The sequence below is a fragment of the Anser brachyrhynchus genome, assembly GCF_964034855.1.
Source record: "Anser brachyrhynchus genome assembly, chromosome: 1".
Classification (NCBI taxonomy): domain Eukaryota; kingdom Metazoa; phylum Chordata; class Aves; order Anseriformes; family Anatidae; genus Anser; species Anser brachyrhynchus.
The window spans coordinates 135037120-135064128 of record NC_137694.1 but is presented as its reverse complement, the minus strand read 5'-3'; the positions used below and the strand labels follow the sequence as shown (position 1 = coordinate 135064128).

The window sequence follows — 27009 nt, the reverse complement described above, 5'->3', positions numbered from 1 at the left end:
AGAGGAAACTTTTCCAGTACAACTGAGGGTTGCAAATTGTATCAAATTTAATTGAATAGCTGTGTTGGAAGCAAGTTTGAATTCTTTAAAATGAAATAAGAGAATAGATTATCATGTTAATGAGATATCAGAGAAAATATGGCTAATAGGAGGGAGAAAGGAGGAACAAGACCAAAGTAGGTTTTATTTCTATATCACAGGTAATCCATGTCAAAATATTATTTTACTTATTTTTGCTTTGTTGTTTGGTTGTGGTTTTTTTTTTTGTGATAACAGCCATGAAAATATTTTTAATTGCAATATGAAACTTAAGCATTCTGCTATAATGCAACAATCAAGTCCAATTTGCATAGGTATATTAACCTACCAGATTCCAGTTTTAGCTGGCTTCACCTGACCAGACACTAGACTTAACAGAGCTTCTGATCAGCTTTGCATTTCTCTGCCAAACTAGCTGCTGGCTGGATTTTTATCCAGTTGTGCATGTGAAAGAAAAGAAAGGCATGTCTACTTGTCTCGTTCTCTTCCTAAACAAGCTTTTTATCCATGTGGTACCCAGAAATGAGTGGAGATGACTGAAATATAGATCCTGATCCAATGAATGTGTGTAAAGACATATCGAGCCCGGCCCAAACGAGTCCATTTTGCTTTCCCTCAGTCTTTCCACTTTGCAGCTCCAGTTTCTAATGATGTTGCTAATAAGCCCATGTTCACAATATTCAGCAAATCTGACAGGCTGCTAGTAATCTACCAGTGAACAAAGTGAAGTATAAAAAAATCATAAATTTCAGTATTCATTATCACATCTGAATGGAACCTCAGATTTTGGATTGCTATTGCTATTGCAATTGGATTGCTATTGCTATTGCAATAGCAATCCAAAAGCTCTGATATTCACAGGGAAAAAAAAAAAGGCACATTAAGTTTTCAAGACTGACCTTCATGCTTAAAATATTTGTTATTAGATTAGTTACTAAGAGATTAAAACAAACAAACAAACAAAAAAAACTGTTTCAGGACCTGATGATTACTGGACTAATCAACGTACTGATTTATCAACGTACAAACAGAACACGTGGATGTTTGTCATATACAATACATTAGTCTGTATATATAATAATTCTCAAGCACTATTTTAATTCTAACCAACCATACCAAGCACTTTCCTTCCAGATAAAGCTGTAGAAAAATGTGTAAACCTTAAAATAAACTTCAACACCAAAGTGTATTTTTTGTTTGTATATACCGTAACTAAAGGACTTTAAAAATATACATATTTTTTCCATACAACTTCTAGAAAAACAAACAAAAAACACAACTCAGTCATTTGAGACCACATGACCATGTGTGATTTAAAAAAAAAAAAAAGAAAACCAAACACCCACCGTAAAGTTGCAGTGAGATGAGTGATCAGAATAAAAAAGAGTAAAACATGAAAACAGAGAAAGACAAAACTATGCAGTAATATGAAGGCCATATGATCAAACAAAACAATAGAACTGCAAACAAAGTTAGACAAAATAACTATGATTTCAAATTTATTTCTAAATAAGTTCATGACAAACTTCACTCACTACAGTGTAAAGGCCAAGTCTACAGTCTTCATGTTTACCTCAATACTCATATTTGCAGTAGAAGCCAACTGGGCAATTGGTAAGATCCCAAGAAAGCCCTCAGTCTTCCACTTAAGTCTGTACAAGCAAAGATGCAGGACTGCATGATGACAGGGAATAAATCAACTACTGCAACCAAAAATGGCAATTTATTTAATGAACATATAACAGTCCTAATTATAAAAGAATATATTTAGCATATTGAAATTACCCATCTAACGTCAAAAGAGGGCATGCGTTCAAGTGCTCTCTTGAGTTTTACCTTGTAAAATAGACCACTGGAGAGATCTTATTAAATTAAATTACATATAAAATCATTGGTGCATATTTTGGTGCTCAAAGTCACGCTTTTGTGACTTGCTCCATTAAAATAACAAAAATAAATAGCCTGTTGGGATGTAGGTAGCAATCTACAGCTGTTCCTGTGAGAGCAACAACCATTTTAGTTCATTAGATTTGCATCTCTTTGAATTAGTAGCTCTCAAAGGTATTCATTTTCAAACTAATGGTTGTTGACTACACTTATATTAGAAGGCAATGATATAATTGCTTGAAATAACTTTAGAGGTACTTCACTGACAAAATGAACTTGAATAATACCTTATGAACAGCAATCTGCTACTCCGGAAGTGTCCTTAAAAATAAAGACCACAGAATTCCATGACAAAAAAATCATTTGTATAGTATGCAAATATTCCAATATTTTTCCCAGTTATTCTATGTACATAAGTGTGTCCACAAAATTTCCAAAGAATTGTATGACAGTCTGGTCTTACTCACAAAGAATAATGGAGAAAGATTTGGAACCGCTTTTTGCCAGTTCAGGTCTAGACAAACTGAAGCCAAAACACATATCAAAGGTGCCTGCAATGAGGAAAAAACACATGGAAAAGCCTTCTACTGGATGTTTTACGATTATAATTTTTGTCCAGGAATTCTGCTTTTACAGGCTATATCATTTGTCCTTGGAATGAAAAAAAAATTTCTAAAAAAAATGTGTTTGGTTATGTTACAAGTAAAAAGATGGATTACACTGTGCCTTTTCTATCTTAAAAATATTTTCATGAAAGAACAAAATCATTGAAAAGTTACTAAATTAACTACATCATCTTTTAGTATTGTATCAGCTACATGCAAATACTTGTGCAAGCAAACAGTGCTTCTGTGTTTCAGAGTCCCTCTGATGCCAAAATAACTGCATGTCTGCTGTCACCTGCACCTTACCAGAAATCACCTTAAAAACTGTGTCGCTAAACTCCACCAGGACAAAATAAGGTTGGACACTGTGAGAATCCTTTAAAAAAACATCATCTGAGATATTTAGCAAAATCACAATCACATAAAATCTTCTCACTGACGTGCTGAGCAGCAGTGAAAGGAATTTGCATTTTTAGGTTAACTCCATCTTCTACATGTCTTTGAAAGTTTCAGTTATGTAACACATTTGTTTTATTTTGCATTGCAGAACACGCAAGATCAAATCTTACCTTAAGCATATTTTCCTTAGTTCTGCTAATGTTCAGTTCTGCTAACATTTTGACTAAGTTTATATTTCTTTTTTTCAAGAAGGCAAAGCTGCTTACTTAAGCAAAATGTACTACCTTTCTCAGAAAGAAAACATAACATATACTTCATAGTCATGCTACCTTAAGTAATTTAAAACTTAAAGATTCATTACATTATAAAATAAATTATAAGTTATAAAAATAAGTTATAAAATAAGACTAATTTGTATCATTCACACACTGATTTTAAGAGACTAATATAATATAGGTAACCCTTAAAATAATACCCTTTCATCCATTTTACGTGGATTCTATGAACTTGGGAGTGACTCAGAGAGATGTTCATATAATCTCTGCCTTACTGTCCAGCTTTTGCTGGACAACTTTTTCTGTATGACTTGTTCCTTGTTAGACAGGCACAAACCATTGAAAAATCTTTCAGATTAAATATCATGGCAACCATGATAAGCAAATTAAAAAAAAAAAAAAATACAACAGTACAGGTCAAGACCTCTACACTTTCCTTAAAAGGCAATTCAGTTATGATGAAACAAATTCTCGGCACCCCTTCATCAAGAACAATATGATTTCATGGCAGAAGCGCAATTCTTAGCAGTGTGGCAGAACTAATAGGAATCATTCCCCTCTCTTCTTTTACCGATGCTGCTATACCCAGTTTTTAATACTGACAAAAGTGGTCAGCTCTGTTTTGTCTTCCTGCAACGGAACAGTCAATAATAAATTGGTCCTTTTCCAATCCCACTCACTTCAATGAAAGCTAAATTCACTTTATCAGTGAACCAGTAATCTCACTTCTTAAATGTAAAGAATAAATTGTCATGTTAAAAATCAGTAGTTAGCATCAGTATTTACATAGATTACATTAAGAAAACAATACACTATAATGCTACTCGGTTTTAATCCCACTTGAAATGCACCCTTCACAGAATAATTATTGGATTAGAAAGCCTAAACTATTGTAGAAATACATTTTCAGAAGAGAGGCAAAATTACTAGAGAAAACTCTTCACCATTTTCAGGTAAATTTCCAAGTCAATGAATACATGCATCTCATCTTCCATTACATTTATGAACAGTCATTGCCTAGAACGTGTAATTCCACTCCAACCCAGAACAGCTCCCAGATCATTCCTGCATCTATGTAGACACCATAGAAAAATTCTTGCACTATCAGTTGACTATTAGCTCACCTACCCTCTAAGCTTTCCAGGTTAATTTGCCAGGATAGGTTTGGGCATCAGTGAAGCCATTGCGATTTGTATTAAGAGTCACTTCAAAGAAATTCAGTGTCATGCTAAAAATTAAATACCCAAACTGAAAGAAAAGTTCAGTGTTGGCATACCTCAGTGCTATCGAGTGAATATTTTGAAGGGATTGACAATTTTACTCTCATGTTCAAAAACACTGAAACAGAAATGATACATCAGATTTCAGGTGGTTTAAATTTGCTGATAACAGCAGAATTATATTGGCTTAACTACACTTAATGCTTATCCTCAGACATGATTCCTTTGTCCTGAAAGAGTACGTCACCTGGTTTTAATTTTGGATATTTCATTACAGGTTGAGATTTCCAAATAAAGTATAAATAGGTGCTTCTTCAGATTAAGATGAAAAGCGTTTCATCTACAGACAATATGAGAGCAACAAGATAACTTTATAAATGAGGTGGGGAAAAAAAAAAGAAAAAAAAACCATACCTTTGAGCACTGTTTATGATTCTGGCACCAAGCAAGTGACCCATTGTTCTGAAAAACAAATATAAAATACATGAATATTATTATTTATTTTTTTTTAAGAATAGATCTGATCATCCTAGTAGGTTCAAACAGAATTCACCCTACAGTTCTCTTTAGAGAATGATGTTGTGTCACAACATTAGTAATAATCCTGACTCCAACTCTCTTGTGTTAAGTAAAAGGCTCAGGCAAGCATTAAGTGATCTAAGAGCTAGGAAAGCATTTCATCGAGCAAGACTGGTGGAGAACTGATTGAAGTCTCCTTTCAGTCTACCTTTCCTAACACTTCCTATCTAGATTTACCAGGAAGAAAACAAAGGTAACCTCTGTATTTAAGAAGAAAACAAAGGTAACCTCTGTATTTAAGAAATCAATATGCATGAGTAGCGATTCATGAACTGAAAGCCCATTAATTGCATTACACAATATTTAAAATAAATTAACAAGGAAAGATAATGAACAGCCTTGAAGTGAATAAAAAATTGGATTAAATGGGACATAAGTTTACCAAAAGTCAACCATGTCAGCTTTGGTTTAAATTTTTGATAACACATTTCCCACATCAGGAAACACTGTAGCTCTCCTTTATCTTGACTGCAGCAAGACAACCAATATAGTACCACATGCAATTTTTTATTTTTTTTTAAGCTAAAGGAAATGGGAATATGATGAAAATAGAAAGACAAATATGAAACTGGCATGAGTAACCTCCTGTTCTACTACAGCAGATTCTAAAGGGTCAAACATAGGAGAGAAAAAATTACGAAAGAGAAAATTACGGGAAACTACAGATATATAACTTTTATCTGTGTGCTTCTAAACACAAGACAAAATTATTCTCTGGATATTCAACAACTATAACTCAGAGGCAGAAATAGATGCATTAGCATGTACTCAAGACAACTAGACCAGTCTCTGAGCACAGCAGTTCTGCTCTCAGCAAGGCGTATGAGCTTGAATTCACTGGCATGCTGCCACAGTGATGAAGCTTATAGTTTGGAGCTGGCTTTGTCTTAGCTAATGTTTGGGGAGATAGTGTTTGTGCATGTCTTCATATATGTATATAGCTATGCCTTCACACAAGCTCCCAGGGTTGTTCAAGTCATTCCAAAAATCCTTCCAGCTGTTCCAGGAGCTTGGCCCCAGCACAAAAAAAAAAAAAAAAAAAAAAAAAAAAATAGTAAAAAGAACTAGTATCCCTTTTTATGCAAGACTGTACACCAAAAAGAACAGAAAGCACAGCAAGTAAAAACAGCATGGATTTTGATTTATGTGGTCCTATCCAATAGTTTGTGGAAAATAAAGCCCTCATACAGCAAAGAATAGAAACCAGCTTTTAACTAAGCACAAGTGATTCTAATGATATGAACAGGATATCATTGCTGCTTGTGCTTTAAGCTAAGCACACTCTTCTGTTAATTGCTGGACCAACTAAATTAAATCACACATACACAGGAAAAAAAAAAAAAAAAAAAAACAGATCAGAGAGATCTCTTCTACCCCGAGAGATCAGTGTCTGTCTCTCTGTCTCTACCTTGAGATCAGTGGAATAAACAAACTTAGTTAGATCAGTCATCTAACTGAGGACACCTTTCTTGCACCACCCACTTAAGACAGTTCCCAAAATATACCAATGGTGAATCATTTCCGAGGTCAATTCAGAATCACCTTCCAAATTTTTCTCTAAGCTTTGGTTTGTAGAAAAAAAAAAAAAAAAAAAAGGGAAAGGTAACTAGGCTACAAACTTGGGTGTTTCAGCCATACAAGATAAAGCAGTGTCTTCTGCATTTTGAACACTAAGCATGTTCTGAATTTGGTGAGAAGTCAGAAACACAGATTTGGATCAGGCATGTTGCAAAATTCAGGAATAGAAATAAAACAAACTTGCATATTACTCTTGTACCTTAAGAACCAAACCAATGCAAATAATACTTCTGTTTTTACTTCTACTTTCAAACTGAATTTTAGAAAACTTCTATATATGACATGTTTTTTCATATGAGCTGTAATGCTAAAAATTTCCATTCCTCTATTAACTAAGCAGCTCTGGGGATAATATATGTAAAGACATATCTACTCCTTTCCACTTCTAAACTCACTTAGGAGCGATTTTAAAATTTTGGTTCATACAATTCAATGTCAATGTTTTATGAACATTTGTTTTATCTTCCCAGCAGGTTACTATGTAATCATTACTTGATTTTATAATACCACTTTTCTCTGACATTACTGTAGAATTTAGCTAAAATTGAGATTTGTTAGCATAAGAATAGCTAGCTATGAGCAACATGTCGGGTCCAACCCCTTCAAATAGAGAGACATAAATAGAAGAAATAAAACTTTAGAACAGCCATAAATAACATATGCTAGTGGGAATACTTTAGTATTATCCTCAATGCCATATGAGGATTTATTATCTCCATTTACAGATCTAGCCAACAGTAATGTTAAAACAATATTTTATGTGCTACTTCCAATTTATCCCCCCTTTCTTCTTCATATAAAACGTGACAGAGGTAGCTGATTGCAATAACAGATTAGTAGCAGCTCAACGCTTTATTTCAGTTATGCTGCTGCCTTCCACTGAACTAGGAAAAGCACTCCTGCTTTTGAATTATACCTGTTACTTGAGACAATAATGCAGTAAATGTCCAGGTGTGTGGCTCTCCTTCATAATGTTTAATTTCTATGAGTGTTTTCTTTTTTCCACTGAAAACTATTATAACTTGAATTAAAAAGTAAGTTTAGCAAAACATAAAAGTACTGTTTAGCAACTTCAATTTCATACAAACATGATATGAATGATCTTTCTTTCACTGTACAAGGTAAAGGCAAATTCTACAGGCTTGTGTTGAACAATGGGTTATCAGAGGAAGCTGGAATACTAAATGAACATTTCTCTATTCTCCATCTTAGCAAATGGCTAACCTAAGTTTAAAAAATGTTCATCTGTAATTTTTTTTTCTGTTTTTAATCCAATCTACATGGCAGAAACTGTAATTTCAAAACATCAGAAATCTTGTGTTTCATCTGGAGCATTTTACATCCTCCTACATTACATCCTCAGTTACCTCACATCTGTTTTTCTTCGACCCAGTCCTGACCTGACTTATGCCAATTAGAGTTTTGACTTTGACTTTAGTTGTGACTTAACACCACCATGCAGAAATGTCTTTGGGCAAGACTTAAAAAGCACTTTTTCTGTCTATAAGCTTTCCACCAGTGTATTCTCAGGACCACCTTTGTATGATAAAGAGGAGAAGAAGCTGTGCTCAACTGGGCAAACTGGACTTGGAGAAGAACAGCAGGGAAGTTGCACAGCAGAAAAGGACCTTGGGGTGCTGGTTGACAGCCAGCAGTGTGCTCAGGTGGCCAAGAAGGCCAGTGGCATCCTGGCCTGTATCAGAAATAGCATGACCAGCAGGACCAAGAAAGTGATTGTCCCTCCGTACTCAGCACTTGTGAAGCCACACCTACAATACGATGTTCAGTTTTGGGCCCCTCACTACAAGAAGGATACTGAGGCACTGGAACATGCTCAGAGACGAGCAGCAAAGCTGGTGAAGGCACTAGAAAAGAACAAATATGAGGAGCAGCTGGAGGAACTTAGGTTGTCTAGCCTGGAGAAGAGGAGGCTGAGGGGGGACCTTATACCTCTCTACAACTGCCTGAGAGGAGGTTGTAGCAAGGTGTCGGTCTTTGTTCTCAGGTGAGAAGCACTAGGATGCAAGGAAAGTTGTGCCAGGGAAGGTTTAAATTGGACATTAGTAAGCACTTCTTCATGGAGAGCATGATCAAGCTGCCTAAGGAAGTGAACAGAGACCTTTAGTTGCCATCCCTGAAGGCTTTTAAGAGATGTGTGGACATGACATTAAGGGACCTGGTTTAGTGATGGGACTCAGTAGGCCAGGTTGATGATTGGACTTGATGATCTTTAGGGTCTTTTCCTACCTAATTGATTCTATGATTCTACTTGCAATGAAACTGATTAATTGGTATCTCTAATCAGCTTTATTGGGTTTTATTTCAGGCAAGCATATGCGCATGCTTGCTTTCTTCTGGTAAACAACAAATGTTCTTGGACCTGAACAGTTAAAATAGAAACCTCTGTATTCTGTGCCCTCTCATGCCTTGAAAAAAGTTGTGCAGAGTCTTGAAGATAAAATTACATGTAAAGAGACAATGAAGAATCAATCTTTACCTATCTACAGTCTGCCCCGGGGAAGAAATTTAATAACCTTCACAAGCAACCCAAAACTAGCCTTTCAAGGGAGAGAGAGGGAGAGAGGGAGAATTTCCTTCATTTGCATCTTTGTCCACAATTACCTGTTAGGAAATATAACCTTTCTTTTGAAGTGCCAGAGATCAGTTGTGAAAAGTTAAGTAGCCATTTAATCTACTATGACAATACATGTATCCCTGCTATCAGTTTTGGAAGACTTTACTTCCCTGCCCAATCTTCAGTGCACTTCTGAGTGAAACTGCTATCACTCAGAAGTGACTTCTCCTGATGATGTTCCTAATTCTTTCAAAATGACAAAAAAGCAGAAAAATATGCCCCTCAAATGACAGTGTCCCACTGACGCAAAACAGAGCACTTCAGCACAGAAATCAATAGCTGTTGCTGTGATGAATTTAAAGAGACAGGTTCCCAACATTTTCCTTAACCTTTCAAAAACTCAACAGCATGACGTTACATGTTATGTTAAAATGTCATTTATACTCTGCCTGACTTAAATTTCCTGCCTACATGCTCACTAAGACACAAATTAATATAGGGACTTATCTGTGGCAGTGCTGTGTGATCCTAGGTTCAACTCTAATGTGTGGAATCAGGGTGCAGAATGGAATTAACAAATTCAAATTAGGCTTTTCGTTTTCCAAATGCCAAAGCATGCACCTAGGAATGAAATTCAAAAAAGCCTGTACGCTTAGTGGGGAGAGATACTAAATCCAGCAGATAGGAAATGCCAAAGAAAATGTTTCTCAAAGCCTTTCTCGTGAGTATAAACATGAACTTGAAGCAGATATATGAAAAGGGGAACCACAGTCCCACACAGCTCTCCTGGGCTCTGGTATTTTAGTTACCCTTTTGCATATAAATAACTGGCTCACATTTTTATTTGAAAACATGGATGAAAAATGAAAAGATGATACTCTTTTATGTAACAGCTAGAACACTTGCCACAGAAGTCACCAAGCAAGAGCAAATTTAAGCACTTATACCCTTTGCAATTACTTTTTAACAACATGTTAGAGGTGAGACTGAAACCTGGCCAGAGAAACTGAACTGCTCTGTAGAAATAAGTGAATGAGCAAGGTCATACAGTCCAACGACAAGGTCTGCTTCTGGGAAGCAAGACTGCTGCTTAAAGGAAAATTTATGTAAATACGTTTTTAGTGTCTTCACTTCTAAGTTTTTGTCCACTGTAAGACAAGCTTGAAGATCATCCACTGGAGAAGCCATGGAGAGAAAAGGATTAATATTAGATGATACCATCCATGAAAAAAAACAACAGAATCCCAGAAATATTTTGGTTCCCTGACTTCAATCCAGGGAGGATAGGTTCTATGAGCCTATGACATATAAATAAATGCATAAATTTTGTTCCTTCGTACAGTTTCTTATTTCACTATAAACTATGTCTTAAGGAAAAATTAAATTCTCTGTAAGGAATTTCTGTTGTTTTATAATAGCTCTAATAAGAAATGAAATAGTATAAAGCAAGAATCAAAAAAGCATTAGGTGAACGTTACCGAGCAGGACCATTTCTCGCACTTAGATAAACAGGCATGGTGTTTGCATGTACAGGAGCTGTTTCCATTAAAATCATTTAATTAGGATACTTCATTCCATGCTGATATAAAATGATCAGACTTTGGTTAGTTAGGTTTTCATCACCTCTAAGCTATATTAAGCCATGTGACAACTCTAGCTACTACTATGAAGCTCCAGGTAATATAAAATTCTGTCATATACTGCAGAAAAAGCAAGCACTTCCAAACCTGAACAATATTCAGACAATTTATTTGAGGAGCCTACAGCAGGCATTCACATTTTGATTGTAAGTTGGACAGAGCACTCACATCAACACGGACAGTACCAATGGACTCATCCTGTTCCCTCCTCTGGCTGAGTAGGATGTGGGCCCATGTGAACCTAATGAGGTTTAAGAAGCCCAAGTGCAAGGTGCTGCACCTGGGTCAGGGCAATCCCAGACATGAGTACAGACTGGGAAAAGAACTCCTTGAGAGCAGCCCTGCAGAGAAGGACTTGGGGGTTCTGGTGGATGAAAAGCTTGACATGAGCCAGCAGCGTGCACTTGCAGCCCAGAACGCCAACTGCATCCTGGGCTACATCAAGAGAAGTGTAGCCAGAAGGTTGAAGGGGGTGACTGTCCTCCTCTTCTCTGCCCTTGTGAGGCCACATTTGGAGTCCTGCATCCAGGTCTGGGGGCCCCCAGCACAAGGAGGATGTTGATCTGTTAGAATGGGTCCAGATGGCCACAAAGTTGATCAGAGCACTGCAGCACCTCTCCTATGAAGAATGGCTGAGAGAGCTGCGGACGTTCAGCCTGAAGAAGAAAAGGCTCTGGGAAGACCTCATTGCAGCTTTTCAATACTTAAAGGGGGCTTATAAAAAAGATGGAGAGCAACTTTTTGCTTGGGCAGATAATGATAGGGCAAGGGAGGATGGTTTTAAACTAAAAGAGGGGAGATTTGTATTGCAATGTTAGGAGGAAATTCTTCACTCAGAGGGTGGTGAGACATTGAAACAGGTTGACCAGAGAAATTGTGGATGCCCCATCCCTGGAAGTGTTCAAGACCAGGTTAGATAAGGCCCAGGGCAACCTGATCTAGTGGGAGGTGTCCCTGACCATAGCAGGGGAGTTGGAACTGAATGATCATTTAAAGTCCCGTCCAACTCAAGCCATTCTATGATACTTCAATTGCTGGCATGGCCCATCTCACATGCACACAAGCAAATACACACAGAGCAGACTGTGACTCCCACTATACCCAGCAGCCAAATCCTTTGGTCTTGCTCTTAGAGACTTACGACCCATCCAGAGATGGCCAGGACTCTTCTGGCCCCCTTTAGTCAGCTCTCTTGTGCTCTCACCCCTAGAGAGGCACATTTACACCAGGCAACTTCACCTACCCACCAGCTCGTCCAGCTTGCTCTTCACAAGCGCTCACACACCTGCACACCTGGGCTCTGTCCAGCCTCTGACTCCACAGACAAACAGGCTCTGTAACACAAGGTCCCTCTCTGAGGCTGGCACGTGGCTTCACTCACCCAGGTCTCTCTACCTGCTCTCACTCAGCACACAGGCACTCCAGCCCACAGTTCCAGCCCAGCTGCTGGCACCCAGACCTGCATTCATTCCAGTCACTGGCACCACAGACACATGGGACCTCAGCCCTCTGTTATGACTTTGGTTGCTGGCACTTGGACCGCCGTATGCACATGCATGCACAGAACAGACTCCCTCACCCAGGAAGAGTTAAGTAATTTAATGAGAAATTAGGAGAGCCTGTGCTGACCAAGTGCAGGGCATGAACAGACAAGCTTATCACTTATTTACACACATCCAGCCGGTTTTATCCCCTTACCCCTCCGCTTCCTCAGAGTAAGTCTTGCACAATCCTGAAATGCTTTTCCCCTGTATCCCATAATGTGTCCCATACCCCAGGCATCAGCCCCCTCAGTTCCGAAGGTGCTCTGGCATTGCTGAATCTTGATGGGTCTCATGCTTGGACACAGGGGCTGAGGTTCTCCTGAGACAGCCCTTGTAGGCTCCAAAAAGGCCATCTCTCCCTTTGAGTCCTTAACCTAGGTTCCCATCTGCTTTTGGATTTCTCTCCTCCTCCCCTGACCTTGTGGGGATGGGCATTTGATAGGTTGATGGCTCCTGTGATGGGTCTGAGAGTAGCTAGGCAGGGTGTGATTTGGGGTCCCCCATCTGCCATTGTCTCTCTGAGCTCCTTTGTGGGTGTGCAGACAAGCTTTCATCATGTACCCTAACAGCTCATTCCTAAGTATTTTATAGTCACAGAGAACCTAACCAATTTCCAGATAGCACAATGTCTCATATTCAAGTGGAGGGGGGAAGGGGGGGGGGGTCAGTTACTGAAACAAAAGTGTAAGAAGTGCATGAGCAACTAGTGGTTCATTCCATGTTTAGACTTTCTTCTTGATATTCTTCTCTGTATTTTTTCTACTTCTGCTTACACCATTTTGAGGTGTAAGGACAAGAACACTGAACATTCAGAAGGGGTCTTAGCATAATTTATGTAGTATCTTCAATTTTATTTACTGTTGTTTTTTGAAAAGCCTTAGGTTTCAGCTTAGTTTTGACTGCTCCAGAGAATTTAGCTGGTATATTCCCCCTTGTTACATGTTAGGATGTTGTGTGCCAAGTGTCAAGGCCCTGAGGACACGAATAGGCCTTAACTGCCCTGCCCTGCCCCACCACCCAGAAACCCCAGTTCAGCAGGGCTGGGGCCATCAGTCCTTGCCTGAGCTAAGCTGTAGGTATGCCTGTCTCTGGCCCTGCCTCACACCAGTGCTGTAGGTCGCGCCTCCTGGATGTACACTGTAGCTTGCCTCTGGCTCTGTCTCCCAGCTGGGCTTGGGTCCCCATGCTGAAGCCTTGTGCCCAGCCACCCGGTCTCCTTCTGCCCCTGTCTGGAGCCCCTGCCTGCCCCTGGCCCCAGCTCATCCCATGCCTGGGGCTGTCACCAGCACCCGTCGCTGCCTGCCCTGTGCAGGCCCTGGGGGGCTGCTTCTCAGAGAGGGCACGGCCTGTGCTGGGATCACCCTCAGGCCCCAGCTCCCTGACCCCGAGGGGCAGCTGCTCCTTGCTGTGGCTGAAAGCAGGAGACGGCAGGTTGGGCTCTATAATGACCTTAATTTTTCCCTGATGCATAAAGAATGTTCCTTAGACTTTGATCTCGTTAACAAAAATGAAAACCAAAATTTCAACAATAAAACCAAATAATGATTATCCAAACCTGGCAAAATAACAAAGCATAACACCTACCACCAGAACAATACCCAAAAAAAAGCCACTTGACAGGAGTCAACATGAAAGAAGAGAACAAACACTATTTAGTAGATATTAGTCATTTTTAATGTATTACCTATCCATCAGGCAGGCACTTGGATAACTTTATGGTGAGTGTTTTACACAAAAACTTTTATAGAAATAGAGTTAAGGTTAAGTATGTATATATATTTCCACTGTGATCCTACAAGTAAATACAACAGATTTAACTTTTTTTTTTAAATGAACCATGTGACAATATTCTGAAAATGAAAAACAGAAAAACAGAAGAATGCATTTTAGAACAAATATATGCAGACCTTCTGTTACTGTAACCAGTCGCCATGGTCCCTCACAAACAAACAAAATGTACATCCTCCTCAGCAGAATCCATTTCTATACTGCAGACACTTATACTGTAGAAAAGTAAATGTTGTTTACTGGTTAACCCAAAGTGACTAAGTTAAAGAGGTGACTGAATGTAAGAAAGTTACAAAACTGATCTGCTCTTAACAGTTGATCCTGGTGACATAACTACAGTTTGTAAATAGAAACTAAAATTAAATTATCATGGAAAACAGCTTGACTAACACTGCAGTCTACTTTTAAACATCTAGATTAACACCAGCAAATGCATATCACAAATAATTTAATCAAAGTATCAGTAGCACTACTATTTTTAGAAAGTCTTAAGTTTTCTTTTGGATTTACACTTATGCCGCCATCACCTGTAATGCACTAGCTCTGATCACAGTGATACGGCAGGCTCCTGCTGTGGATGGGTGGGTATGAACAGAACTGTATTGACCTAAACCTTGCATTGATTATTTCCCAAACAGTTCGTGCAAAGTCATCTTCAGCCTTCATTTCTATTACAGACTGTCCTCATTGAAGTTTACATTGAAATATGTATAGCCACAACTTAACATGCACCAAAAGGAAAACACAGAGAGAAAAAAATAAGATAAAGATCGGAGTAATTATGAAAACCAATCAAGTAAAATCAGCAACCACCACCTAAATTGCGATACACACCAGCATTCCTTATAAAGCTGTCATCATGGGTAGGTTCCTAGAAAGACAGTGAGCAAAAATCCAAAGGTCACTACCAATGAAACAACAATAGATCAGTAGTTTTGAAAATATAGACTATGCATAGCTTTGATTAACATTGCATCTCCAGCACGCAACACCTTTTCTCTTTTTACAGTAGTGCCTTCTCAAATGGATGGAAAAACTACTAGATAAACACAAGCTGTAAAAACAAACGAGCCACAGGAATCCTGGTGTCTCCATTGCACTTGTGAGTTATGACTGCCTTCTTGTGGTTTCACAGACTTCAGTGTTACCACTTCTAAGACTGATCTCAACTGAGTTTTATTCTATGTAGCAGAAGTTTCTATCAATCTATAAAAGAAACCAGACCTAAATAAACTTCATTTCACTAAGCATCATGGGGAATTAAAGACAATGACGCTAAGATACTAGAAGTAAATTCAGCATCTCACACTAATGCATATACTTGGGGCCAAACCCTGCACACATTCCTTGGGGTTAAGTAATCCAGTTGAAGGAAACAAAATCTAATCTAATAGCATGAATATGAAAAGTAAAAGACATCTTGTTGACTATTTGTTTCTAGGCTCAATTTCAAAACCCTCACCATTCCAAAATGCTTCTCAACGTGCCTTTTCTCTCATGTCATAAAGTAGATTTTGCTATGCAAATTAAATAACAAGATAATAATAGCATATCCTGGCTCAAAAATAATGACACAAAGGTAGCCCACTGGGAAATTAGCATCAAAAGGAACAAAAGACATTCTAAAAATTAATATTTACTTTTACAAAACACAATGTAAGTGTAGACGTGATTTTTTTTTTTTAAGTGTATTTGAGAAAACATGATTTACCAAAAAAGACAGTAATATTCCAGGTTTCAGAAATGTGTGCATGCTACGTTTGTGCTAACTTATCTGACTTTATAACTGAAAATGACAGTCCATGTGCCTATTCTGTGTAATTATAAGACTACTGAGTAGTTGGGTCCCAACAGTATGTGATGTGCTACACTTACCACAGGCTGTGTTCGCCTGCACTGCCTACCAGCCAATCATTCCAGAATCAGCTACAAATACCCCAGGGTGTCTCCACACTAGGAAGTAGTGTGAAGCACAGGAGCACATCTGTTGAGCAAAACAACTGATGTTGACAGATCTAATACTTGCACTATATGTATGCCAACTTCCCTTTCCCTTCAAATTAGTCCAGTCCCATGAACTCAATGTCCATAAACTGCTAAAGTAAATTAGGTCCCCCTGGAGCACCTCTTCCAGTTATGTTCATCCAGAAGGAATCTACTGCATGACCTCTCAGGTTGGTCTATGAAAAAGAGGATCATGTAGCTCAGGAGACTTACTCTAAATGCATACTCTGATTCACATAAAACATTAACATGTAGATGCACTTCGGAAATTTCCAACACCTCCCACAAACATACACGAGAAGTATTTCATTTCAGTCCTTCCTACTAGACTAGATTTTCCTCATAAGCCATCTTTTTTCATGACCATTCAGGGCACCATTCCTTTCTGGACCTGCAACAGGCTTAGGGTTCTGGTGTCTCATGTCCTTAAGAAACTAAACATAAATGATAGGGTAGCAACCCCATATTTTTAGATCATGTTTATTATAAATAGTTTAACTATAAACTATATGAACATGGGATACTCCATGAAGCTTGCATTGTGGTGGAGTCATTTCTGATTATAAAACTGCTAAATGCATTATACTACATACTGGTCACGTGATATTTTCCTGTTTTTTTCTCTTATTCTGTCCTGGTATCTATGGGAGGGACATCATTAAATAGTACGCTTGTATCTTTGGCAAAAATACATGAACACAGCTGCCCTTATCAAAATTAACAGCTCTCTGGTACCCATTTTATTATAACTCAAATATCAGGCAACATCAAATTTTATGCTCATATTCTTGTACTTAAGGTACCAATTATTTCTGATATAATAGCATGAATTAACATGATACGTTTCAGGAATTTATTTCTTTCCTTTCTCTTATTACTAGTTTCCAAGATACTAGATATTTCAAATATGCAGTAGCAGCCATATCCACCACAAGCTGATGGATAAGTATATTTTCATTTCCATTTAAAAGAAAAATAAGTAAATAAATTCATTCCATACAGTGCCTTTCTCAACAGAATAAAGTGACAAATATCCCCTATCCTATTTTAGTTATCTTGATAAATTATGAAATTTCTCCTTTTTAATCAGTGAAAGGCAATAGGCTCAATAAACATCATTGCCAAAATACATACTTTGTTTCAATGTCCAAAGTTCTTTCAATATTGTAAAAGTATGTAGAAAATTGTAATCTCAGCAGTAAAAAAGACAACAGCACAAATAATGATCATACAGATTAAATATGCCTTCTGAAATATGCCTACAATTATATATTAATAGTTCCACTGATCTACTCATAAAGTCTATTATTGAAGTGCACAGCACAGTTCTCAGAAATAACAAGTGTCAAAATTCATACAGTCCTTGTAGCTCTAGCAATTGTTTAAAATAGTCTTTTGGTTTTTTTTTTCCCTCTTTCTATAGAAGTCTAGGCTCAGTGAGTGAAGTACACTTCATCAGACCTGCGATTTCCTATAAACATTTACAAAAGGTTTCTGTGGTCATTCAGGAATTAAATAACTGTCCAGATCAAAATGACCCTTTGACTCATAAACAGCAGTCTATCTTCAACCTGAATAAAAACCAAGACAATATTGTTAACATACGCTCAGAAAGGACTAACTCAAAGAAACATATGTCAGCCACACAAAAAACAGCTTTTACCACAACAGTTAAAGCAGCATTTCAGGAAGAAGCCTTATTTCCCAGACATTTTAATTGCTACAGTCTTTCCATACATCTGCCTTGATCGTAGACATTACAGAAGACAGGCAAAATGTAATGGGTACAGTTTAATTAGCCTATAACTTTATTATCTCAACTATAAAGCACAACCCAAGAACTAATCACACTGTGCAAGCTAACACTCTTCCCTCCACTGCTCCTATTGGTTTGGCCCTCAGCCTGTTCCTCCCCAGCCCAGCTCTCAGTTCTGTGGAAAGCCAACCCCCAGTACTGCCACATTCAGTCAATAACAAAGACTAGTGGATGCCAGTCGCGTTCTGCTCAGATACCACGTATAACATCAGACGATGAATGTCCTCCTTATTTTATCATGTAACAAAAAGGGAAGCCATGACCCCTTTTCCCTGACTTTAGCTCAGTGCTGCTGTCTCCCCAGCTCCCAGACCTGTAAACCCTGTTCATATTTGTCTGCAGACTGCATTTTTACTCCCATCCTATTTTAAGGGACTGCAACGGCTCCCAGAACAGCAAAGGTTGCAAGGGCATTGTGTTGACAATGGATAAAAAACAGGCATCATGTGAAGGAGCATACAGTAGGGTGGGAAGTTTGAGTCTTTCCCTTTCCACTTGATCCTAGCCGGGGCCCCTTCTATCCTGCAACACTGACAATACATTCCTGCAAAAAGAGACAGACTTTTAATGCATGTTACAATAGATACAAGCCACTTCTTCAGTTTCTTTATGAGCTTTTTCCAGCTTGTTAAGAACTGTATGCCATATGAAACATATACAACTGCTACAGTCCTGTCTTCTAGACCACCATGCAACCAACCTTAGATTGTGGGAGGAAGAACAGATGAGAGGGACAGGAAAACAACATGAAGTGTTATTATTTGAAAAAGATACAAGACACTAAAATTATTCATACAGTCTGAGCTACAAAGATATTAACTGGATCTTTCTACAGAGATCTTCCACTGAAAATTGTGAAAGTTGCCTCACCATACGATAAACTTTTCCACAAACAAAAAGCCTCTCATGTGCCAGTTTTCGAGTATACAGTCTGATAACTAGCTAATGAAGACATACCATAAAAAGAAAATAAATCTCTTTTCAAGGCAGGACTGCAGCATTTGTCATTGACACATGTCTGGTTACCAGAGATATAGCTGCTATGCAGAGCAATCATTTACTGACAGGTATATCGCGTTTCAGTCATTTCTGGCATCAGGTGAAAGAGTTTAAAATTAAGACAGCTTAATTTGTGTTGTAGATATTGAAAGACTTGCAATATGAGAGGTGTCAAAGCTCAGCCTAAGTTCCTATCCAAGCTACAGTATTTTAAAGCCCCAGTCAATGTAAACAATTGGATGTGGACTTTTTCACAGAATTCCACTGGAAGGATAACAGAAGCTCTGAAGCCTAGGATTTTCTATCTTCAATCCACACTAACAGACACAAAAGAAAAACATGATAATGCCCATATTTTATGAGTTTAAGCATCTACAAGTGTGTCCATATTTTAAACATCTACAACTGAGGTTAATACCAGTTATCAACATCTTGAATTATCAGCAGGTTTTGTATAACAAATTTTTGTTTCTCTTTCTTATATCATTTATTCTTGCAAAACTGTCAGATATTTCAGTTGTTTCATCTTTGGAAAGTCCCAGATATTTCTGGCATGCTCCAGGAATTCTATCCTTATTACACTGTCTCATTCCATCTTACCAGTCTTCTCACCTGTGCAAAGCAATTAAGAAAGACAGTGAAGTGAAGTGGGTTGTGGTACTACAAATATGTTGATAATACTCAGGTTTGTTTTTCATTGGACTGAGGAGCTCTGCTTGATTTGCTTTCTCAGTGGGAAGGTCATGGATGAGAACAACTTGACTGAGGCTCGATCTATAACAGATGGATCTACTAGGTATGAGTAAGCATCTTACGGGCATGAAAATTTGACATCTGCTGCTATTATTAAGAGGATAAGCCATGCCTGTTGATGAAGCTGACAGGGATGCCACGGAATCCCTGAGGGCACCTGGATATATAGAGTAACAATCAGTAACTGGACAATATCTCATTTTGTAAAAAAAAAATAAAATAAAATAAAAAATACTTATTTACTGTTTTTAGTGGTACTCAGCTACTTATTTACTGTCTTTAGTGGTACTCAGCTCTGGTTACATCAAAAAATTGTTTCTACCTTTGCTTATGATTTGAAGGAATTGCTTCTAAAAAATTTATCTTAATTTGAAGTCAAGGTATTTTACATCTGGCAAATAACTGGCAATTCGGTTTTACTTTATCCTAATGGCATAGTAACATTTACTACCACCCTGAATTGTAAAGGATGATGTCAAGATGTATTAAGATGGTATTTAACAAATCTAAGTTAATTGTCTTTAAACAGTATAATGGGAATTTTATTGTTTTTATCTACAAATTTTGATCAGATATTTCTAGTATATTTGACACTGTTCTAAGATTATTTCAGTTGAAACCACTAGAGACATTACCATCATCTGTAGGGATATCAAACTCAGTCCAGCAATGAGAACTCCAGAAAAAAAATCTGTATTAAACTGCTAATTATATAAATGGAAGAGTTGATAAGTTTCATTCAGAAATGTGAAAGATCTCCAGCTAAAGAAAAAACAGGAACTTACACTACATCCATGTGTAAAGCTCTTTAGTCTTTAAAACTGAGTCATGCTTTCTATCCCAAAACAACAGCAGACAGTATATCCTTCAGAAAACTCATTTCTTCATTTGTTCATTTCTTTCTACAATCTGGAAAATGGCTGAGGTTTTGTTTTACTTAAAGTCTAGTCCACATTGCTGCTCTTTTTTCTATTTAAGAAAAATAAAGTTTTGAACACTGGGAGAAGGCTTGAAATAACTATTAGTTGCTGTTAAACATTTAATTGCCACTTACGTTACAGCTCCGTGCTGTACAGTGCACAAATGTATCTGCGTGTTGTTCTATAGTTAAAATTTTTCACAAGATGAGCTTATATGCTGCACATGCAACATCAAATGCATTTATACTCTGGATCCACTAGATAGAAAATTCATGAAGTTTAACAGAAGTCTACTGTCTTTCACACTGCTTATTCAATTCTTTTACTCAAAATCCAACAATAAGCTGCTAGTTCCAGAAATCCATGTCCTCTTTCCTTATTTGTTCTGACAAGTGTGTCCCATAGCTGATAGCAAGTACTATATGAGGCGAGTCATACACCTCATTAACTGGACGATTTTTACCTCTTTCTGTCAGTTTGTCTAACCCTACATGTTCTTTCCACCTATTGCAGATCCAGACTGACCAAAGTTTGGCTAATTCATGATCTTTACATTAAAAGTTACATAGAAAGACATCTCAAAATGGGGAAAAAAGCCTCAAGCTCTCCTACATCCAGTTCCTTTGCCAAAATTGCTATGGCTCAAATGTCAACATATTATAAACTCTTTATGCCTAAGAAAAATGGGGACAGATAATGATGTGCTTTATTATTGTCTAGCTGTAGTTACATAGCAATGTGATTTTGTTGTTTCTAAAGGAATTATAATCATCTAATTAAATAAAAAACACACAAACCTTGTTGAATTGTCTTCCAAAAACGAATAAATTATAAAAAAAAATCACTGAGTCACTGTATTAGAACACATTATTATTATTGTTCTCTCTACTTTCTCGGCTTTCAACTATTTGCTGCCTTACGTATTTGTCCATCCATGTACAAAATCCCAACAAATCCAAAGCCTTACAGCACATGGGTTTAAGAAATGAATTTACAGTGTCTAGGACCAAAGAAAGCCCAGAGGCTTGACTGGAATGTTCCTGTGGTACAAAGATATCATTAACAATTAAAAAACATTATCAATTAACTGCAAATGATGTATAGACCTGTATCTATGATCTAAAGTATAAGATGTTCATATGAGTAAAGTGCACATTCTTTTATTTAATATAAGTCAATGTGAAGATAACTCCCCAAAAGAATAATCCATAAAAAGGAAAAACATAACTATTCTTATAAATTCCAAGAATAGGAATGGAGGTTGAACTACGTTTACACTGGATTAAATAAGCACATTATTCTCATCCAATCTTTACCATCAACCTCAATCTCCGAGGAAGACATCTTCTCCAAAGCAATTATTTCCCTCACATTATCTTATTACAAGATCCATGGCAGCTGCAACCCTGACAAGGAGCAAAAGCACGAACTCTTCACTACCTTGGCTAGGTTTGTGGTTTGAGTTGTGACAACGAGGGAAACTACAGTGGCAGTAGTTTGTCAAGCTTCTGACTAGAAAGATAACCTTGCAGTAGACAGTGACCAACATTGTGCCTGGGGAGGCAACTAGGCTTTGTCTAGCATATGAGAACACACCACATGTGCAGCTCTTCTCTCATCAGATGACCAAACTTACAGTATATGTGCAACACACTAAATCCAGCACTTCTGAAAATGTACAGTCTACATGCACCAGAAGATCCAAAGCTTTTCCCAAAGAATTGGGATCACTAATTAATCCAGAATACATGCAAGTAAATCACGGTATTGACTAAAGAGAGCAGGCTGCCATCATCAGAACTTATTTCCAGTTGAAAACTCCCCAGAGTGACTTTTACAAGTTTAACAAACAGAGTGATGTTTGGAGAGCAGGAATTGTTCAGAAAGCCAAAGCAGCCTGTTCCTTTGGCACACTTTTCTCACAGACAATCAGTGTGATATGGCATGGTCTGTAGGGATGACAAAAATGAGAAGCATGCTACCAACACCCAGACACAGGCGAACTGCCTTCACCCTCCCAAAGTACTTTTATTAAAGAATTGAATGAAAACCAGGTGAAAAGAAGCTAGCCAAAGGTCATCACAGTTACCTGGACAAACTGTACGCTTGAGCATCCCTGGTCTAGAACAAACGATGTTTATTTGCCTGCATTGGATAGGCATATGACATGAGCACGAATCACCTAGACCTCTGTGGTGAATTTTCTTTGAGGTTTTAAAACTGGATGAAGACAGAAGGATATTCAAACCACGTTTTAATTAAATTGCAAACAAGAATAATTAACTTTTTTAAACCAGGTAAAACTCAAAGCAGCTCAGAAAAAGCTGAAACAAAAAAATACTTACAACTCTTCCTTTCTGTCTGTGCGGGGTAGTTCCCTATTTCTAGCCCTAATTTGAATTAATTGTGTCCCAGTAAAATCTATATACTCCTAGACAAATTCTCTGTCCAGCATTGTCTTCCCTTGTGTGTGCCTACTGGAATTCACCTTTCTCCATCTTTCTCCCTTCTAAGACTCTCTCTCTTCTTTTGCTTCTCATGCAAGTTTTGGGGCCATATCTTCCTCTAGTAATCTCAGCTCCTGCCAGGGTATTCGCTCCCTTTGCAGAGGGAGTCAAGTAACTTCTGTTTTAAAAGGTGATGATGAAAGATACAAACCAAGGTAGGGGGAAGAAAAACATGCAGTGTCCATGGTAAAATAAATTACTTCTTTTTTGTGTGTGTGTCTGTGTGTGAAAGATGTATTTTCCTGTATTACATTTTCAATTCATAAATATGTTTGCATAATTTGGACAACATACTTCTTTGACAGGCTAGAGACACATTGGTAAAAATGCACTTCACAGAAGTCAATGGAAATTTTTATATAAACTTTGGGCTGGGATTGTTCCCCAAATCTGGAAATATCTGATATTCTTTTTGATGGATGAAAATGAATGTATGATTCTTTTTAATCAGAGATGAAAGGAACAGAACTCTATTTTCAAGTTTAAAGGGTCCACTTACCTTTCAACACCCCCAGTTCTCCACCTTCATATCCTGTGATCTTGTGGACATTAAAAGATAAAAAAAGGGGGGTGGGGGATAAAACTAGAGCTGGGATGCCAAGTTCACATCACTCTTCTTCTTTGTTGACAAAGGCTGCATGGCCCCAGTGTACATATGTGGACCTAATCCAGCTGAAATCAACAGAAGGTTTTTCATGGACTTCAAAGGTTTTTGAGATATAAGACCTTAATGCTTAGCTATGGCAAAGGTCAAAAAATGAAAATTCTTGGTGTAAACTCCTAGTCAATAGGTTTTTTGTTGTAAGCTTTACATTTGCTAGGCACCACCTACTTAATATAACTGTGAACATGTCTTCCTTCTGTTGTAACATACTGCTGATACTTGCTTGTTGATCGTGGTTTTGATCTTTAAAAATATAGATGTGAAATAATAGTACTTTCTCTGTTTACAGAAGGTAGAGATGCACTCAACTCCAGATAATCACAGAAAGCAGAAAATCACATAGAACAGCCGACAAAGATGCAGATCAGCTTGTGAATAATAATCTCCCTTTGTAGACACACAAATTCAGTACTCACTCTTATGAAATTTGCCCTTTGCAAAATGACAAATGTTCAGCATCTGGGAAATGAGTCTGTTTTTCAAGCTGTCTCAGAAATGCGTTGTGTATTTTTTTTTCCTTATGGGACACTTACTAAATAAAATGTATTTTAATACATTTGAGAGTGATAGTTAATGACAGAGATAACCCATATGCAGACAATGAACAGTTTCAAAAATAATCTTAATATGAACAGTACCTAGCTTATAAACTATCCTTTTCCTCGGCAGTAAGTGGATATATATGCAAATGAAAAAAGGATTTACATTTGAAAAATACCAATAATTCTCTATCAGAAGTTTTCTAATGCTTTTCAAAAGCAACATCCCCTTTCCTGGTACACACCCATGACATTAAAAGTACGCCTTGCCAATATTATCTATACATAGAATGTCTGCTTCAAAATACATTAGCAACATTACTATTAGTTTTATTGCATTTAGTATCATACATATTTATCACATTAACAGCATTTTTAATTTTATGTAGTATAAAGATTTTTCTTCTAGTATATAATCAGCCACAAGCAAAAAGCAAGAATACTATCTTGGCAACACTTACTGTTCAATAAAATTGTTCACCAATCTCTTCTGTTTCCATGCAGTTTATTTGATTTGTATTTAAACCTTACAAATGAGACAGACAAACATTCTAATTTGGAATGACAATGTTCAAAGTTACAATCCCAAATCAGAGAAATTAAAACTGCTAGGCAGCAAGGACCAGGCTCTATAACCCTTCTGCTCACATTGACTGCACACCTTCACTGATGCCAAAGAGCTTTGAGTTTGGTCATGAGAAAGTTCATAGATCTAGATATGACCACAAAGACTGTGCACAAAGACTGTGGCTCAATTCCACAACGTGGATTTTCCACACATAGAATAATGCGGGTGTTTTCACTAGTTGTGACCGTTATTATTCAAAGTGAACTTTTTGTCTTCAAAGATTTTACTTAAGATCATGTTAAGATCTGTGCATTTCTTGTTCATGATGGCAGATCTCAATAACATGAGCACACCAAATGTCAGAATAATTATCCAGATCGTATGCCATCTGAACAATAAAAACAGACGAACAATTTGGATTTTTACTTTATGATTTTCTCAAAAAAATTAATGACAAATGTTCAGATTTGTCTGTGAAAAGAAATTAACAGCTGTGTGCTTGTAAGGAGACATATGAAAGTCAGAATTATTTAACACAAGGACTATTTTTGGAAAGGAGATGAGTACTGAAATGGCAATACAAGCAGATGGCACACATTTCTTAAGTAGTAACATGTAGAAAAGATTATGAACAATGTCCCAAAAGATCTAAGCCTAGGTGCCTGGGCAGCCTATCAATTGAAACTGAAGCATTCCAGGAATAACACGCAACATATCTACTATACATCACTACAAAAGTAGTACATATCTTTTCAAAAGGTTCCATTAAAATTAATTTAAGGTTTGGGGATTATTCAAGACAGTTACAACAAAATGTTTCTTCGTGATCTCTGACTTCTCTACAGCAGAGCACATAGAGACACATGCACCCTAGACTTTCAGCCTGGCCTACAGCTTTCCCATCTGGAACTGATTGCAGATTTTTGCAGGTGCAGTCACTTTGGAGTTTCAAGCAATTTGAAGGCAGATGTGCTGGCACTTAGACAACTGGCTGCCTGACTTGTAGGTAAAATCAGGCATTGGCTATGTAGAGGTAATTGCTTGCACACTATTTGCTGAAGGTATAAAATCTGAGAAATTTTATTATATCTTTAAAAGGATTGCCTGTTTTCCCTCAAAAACTTTAGTTGTTCTGACAGACCACACTCCATTTAAAACAGTGAAAACAATCTCCTACCACCATACAGTTATCAGTCATTCAAAATAAATTTTGAAGGCCTTATTTTTCCCTCCTACAGCTATTAAGCATTATGCAACATATTGAATTATTAACTTAAAAGAACATTTTTCCATCCTTTCAAAAACAATTTAGAGTTAGCATTAGCCAATCTAGCTTAATACTTCCTAAGTTCTAATTCTTAGTACATTACTACAAGATTTATACTAAGAAAGGAAATCTCTCAATAATTTCCCTTCATGTATCGCAAACCTGGCTTGCCATGTGAGGGATGTCTACACTGCATCAAAAGTTTAGACTGGAACTCACCCAGTATTCAAGTTGGCTTAGGTATGAATACAGAACCTCTATGCAACCAAGCTCATCCATACTGTTGCTGGTACATTTTAATCAGTATCCACCTTAACAAGTTTAAAGCAACACCTCGTAGGCCTATTCAATCAGTAACAACAATTCTGGATCACACTATATATACACCTGGATTTCCTTAAGAATAAGGGAATGGATTTGCTAAGATTCAGTTTACAATTGAAGACTACCCAAACAAACAAAAAGAAAACTACAGACATGTGCAGTTATCTAAAAATTAGGGGGGGGTGCAACACATGACATCTGCTTGGATTTAGCATTAGCATTTTGGTTTTAGTGGATTGATAACCATAAATAGTCATATATAAACTAATGTAAGAAACTTGTAACAGTGAGAGTGGTTTTGAAAGTCAGTACCAATATTTAGTTTGCATTGTAGCTTTAAAATGTAATTACTCCTATTGTCTGTTCCAGTCACTCCTCCACATCTGTAGTCCTGGGTCCAGTGCTAAGCTCCCCAGTACACAAGAGACATGGGCTTAGTGGAGCATATCCAGCAAAGGACCGTTAAGAGTAAAGGACTGTAGCATATTTCATATAAGTAGAGGCTGAGAGAGCTCAGTT

General features: G+C 37.4%; 1 protein-coding gene across 7 annotated transcripts in view; it reads right to left on the bottom strand.

The window, feature by feature from the left end:
- Positions 1-27009, bottom strand: part of ANOS1 (anosmin 1) — a 144375-nt gene that overhangs the window by 112253 nt on the left and 5113 nt on the right. For 3 of the 7 annotated variants that reach the window (XM_080577130.1, XM_080577131.1, XM_080577137.1), the window contains exons 2-3: positions 4840-4887; positions 2394-2477 (exon numbers count right to left, since the gene is read on the bottom strand). In XM_080577130.1, coding sequence (XP_080433256.1) covers positions 2394-2477; positions 4840-4887 — 132 coding nt within the window. Of the gene's footprint in view, positions 1-2393; positions 2478-4839; positions 4888-12256; positions 12910-14963; positions 14994-27009 lie in introns of those variants that run through there. The other 4 variants (XM_080577132.1, XM_080577133.1, XM_080577134.1 and 1 more) reach the window with 3 other exon arrangements.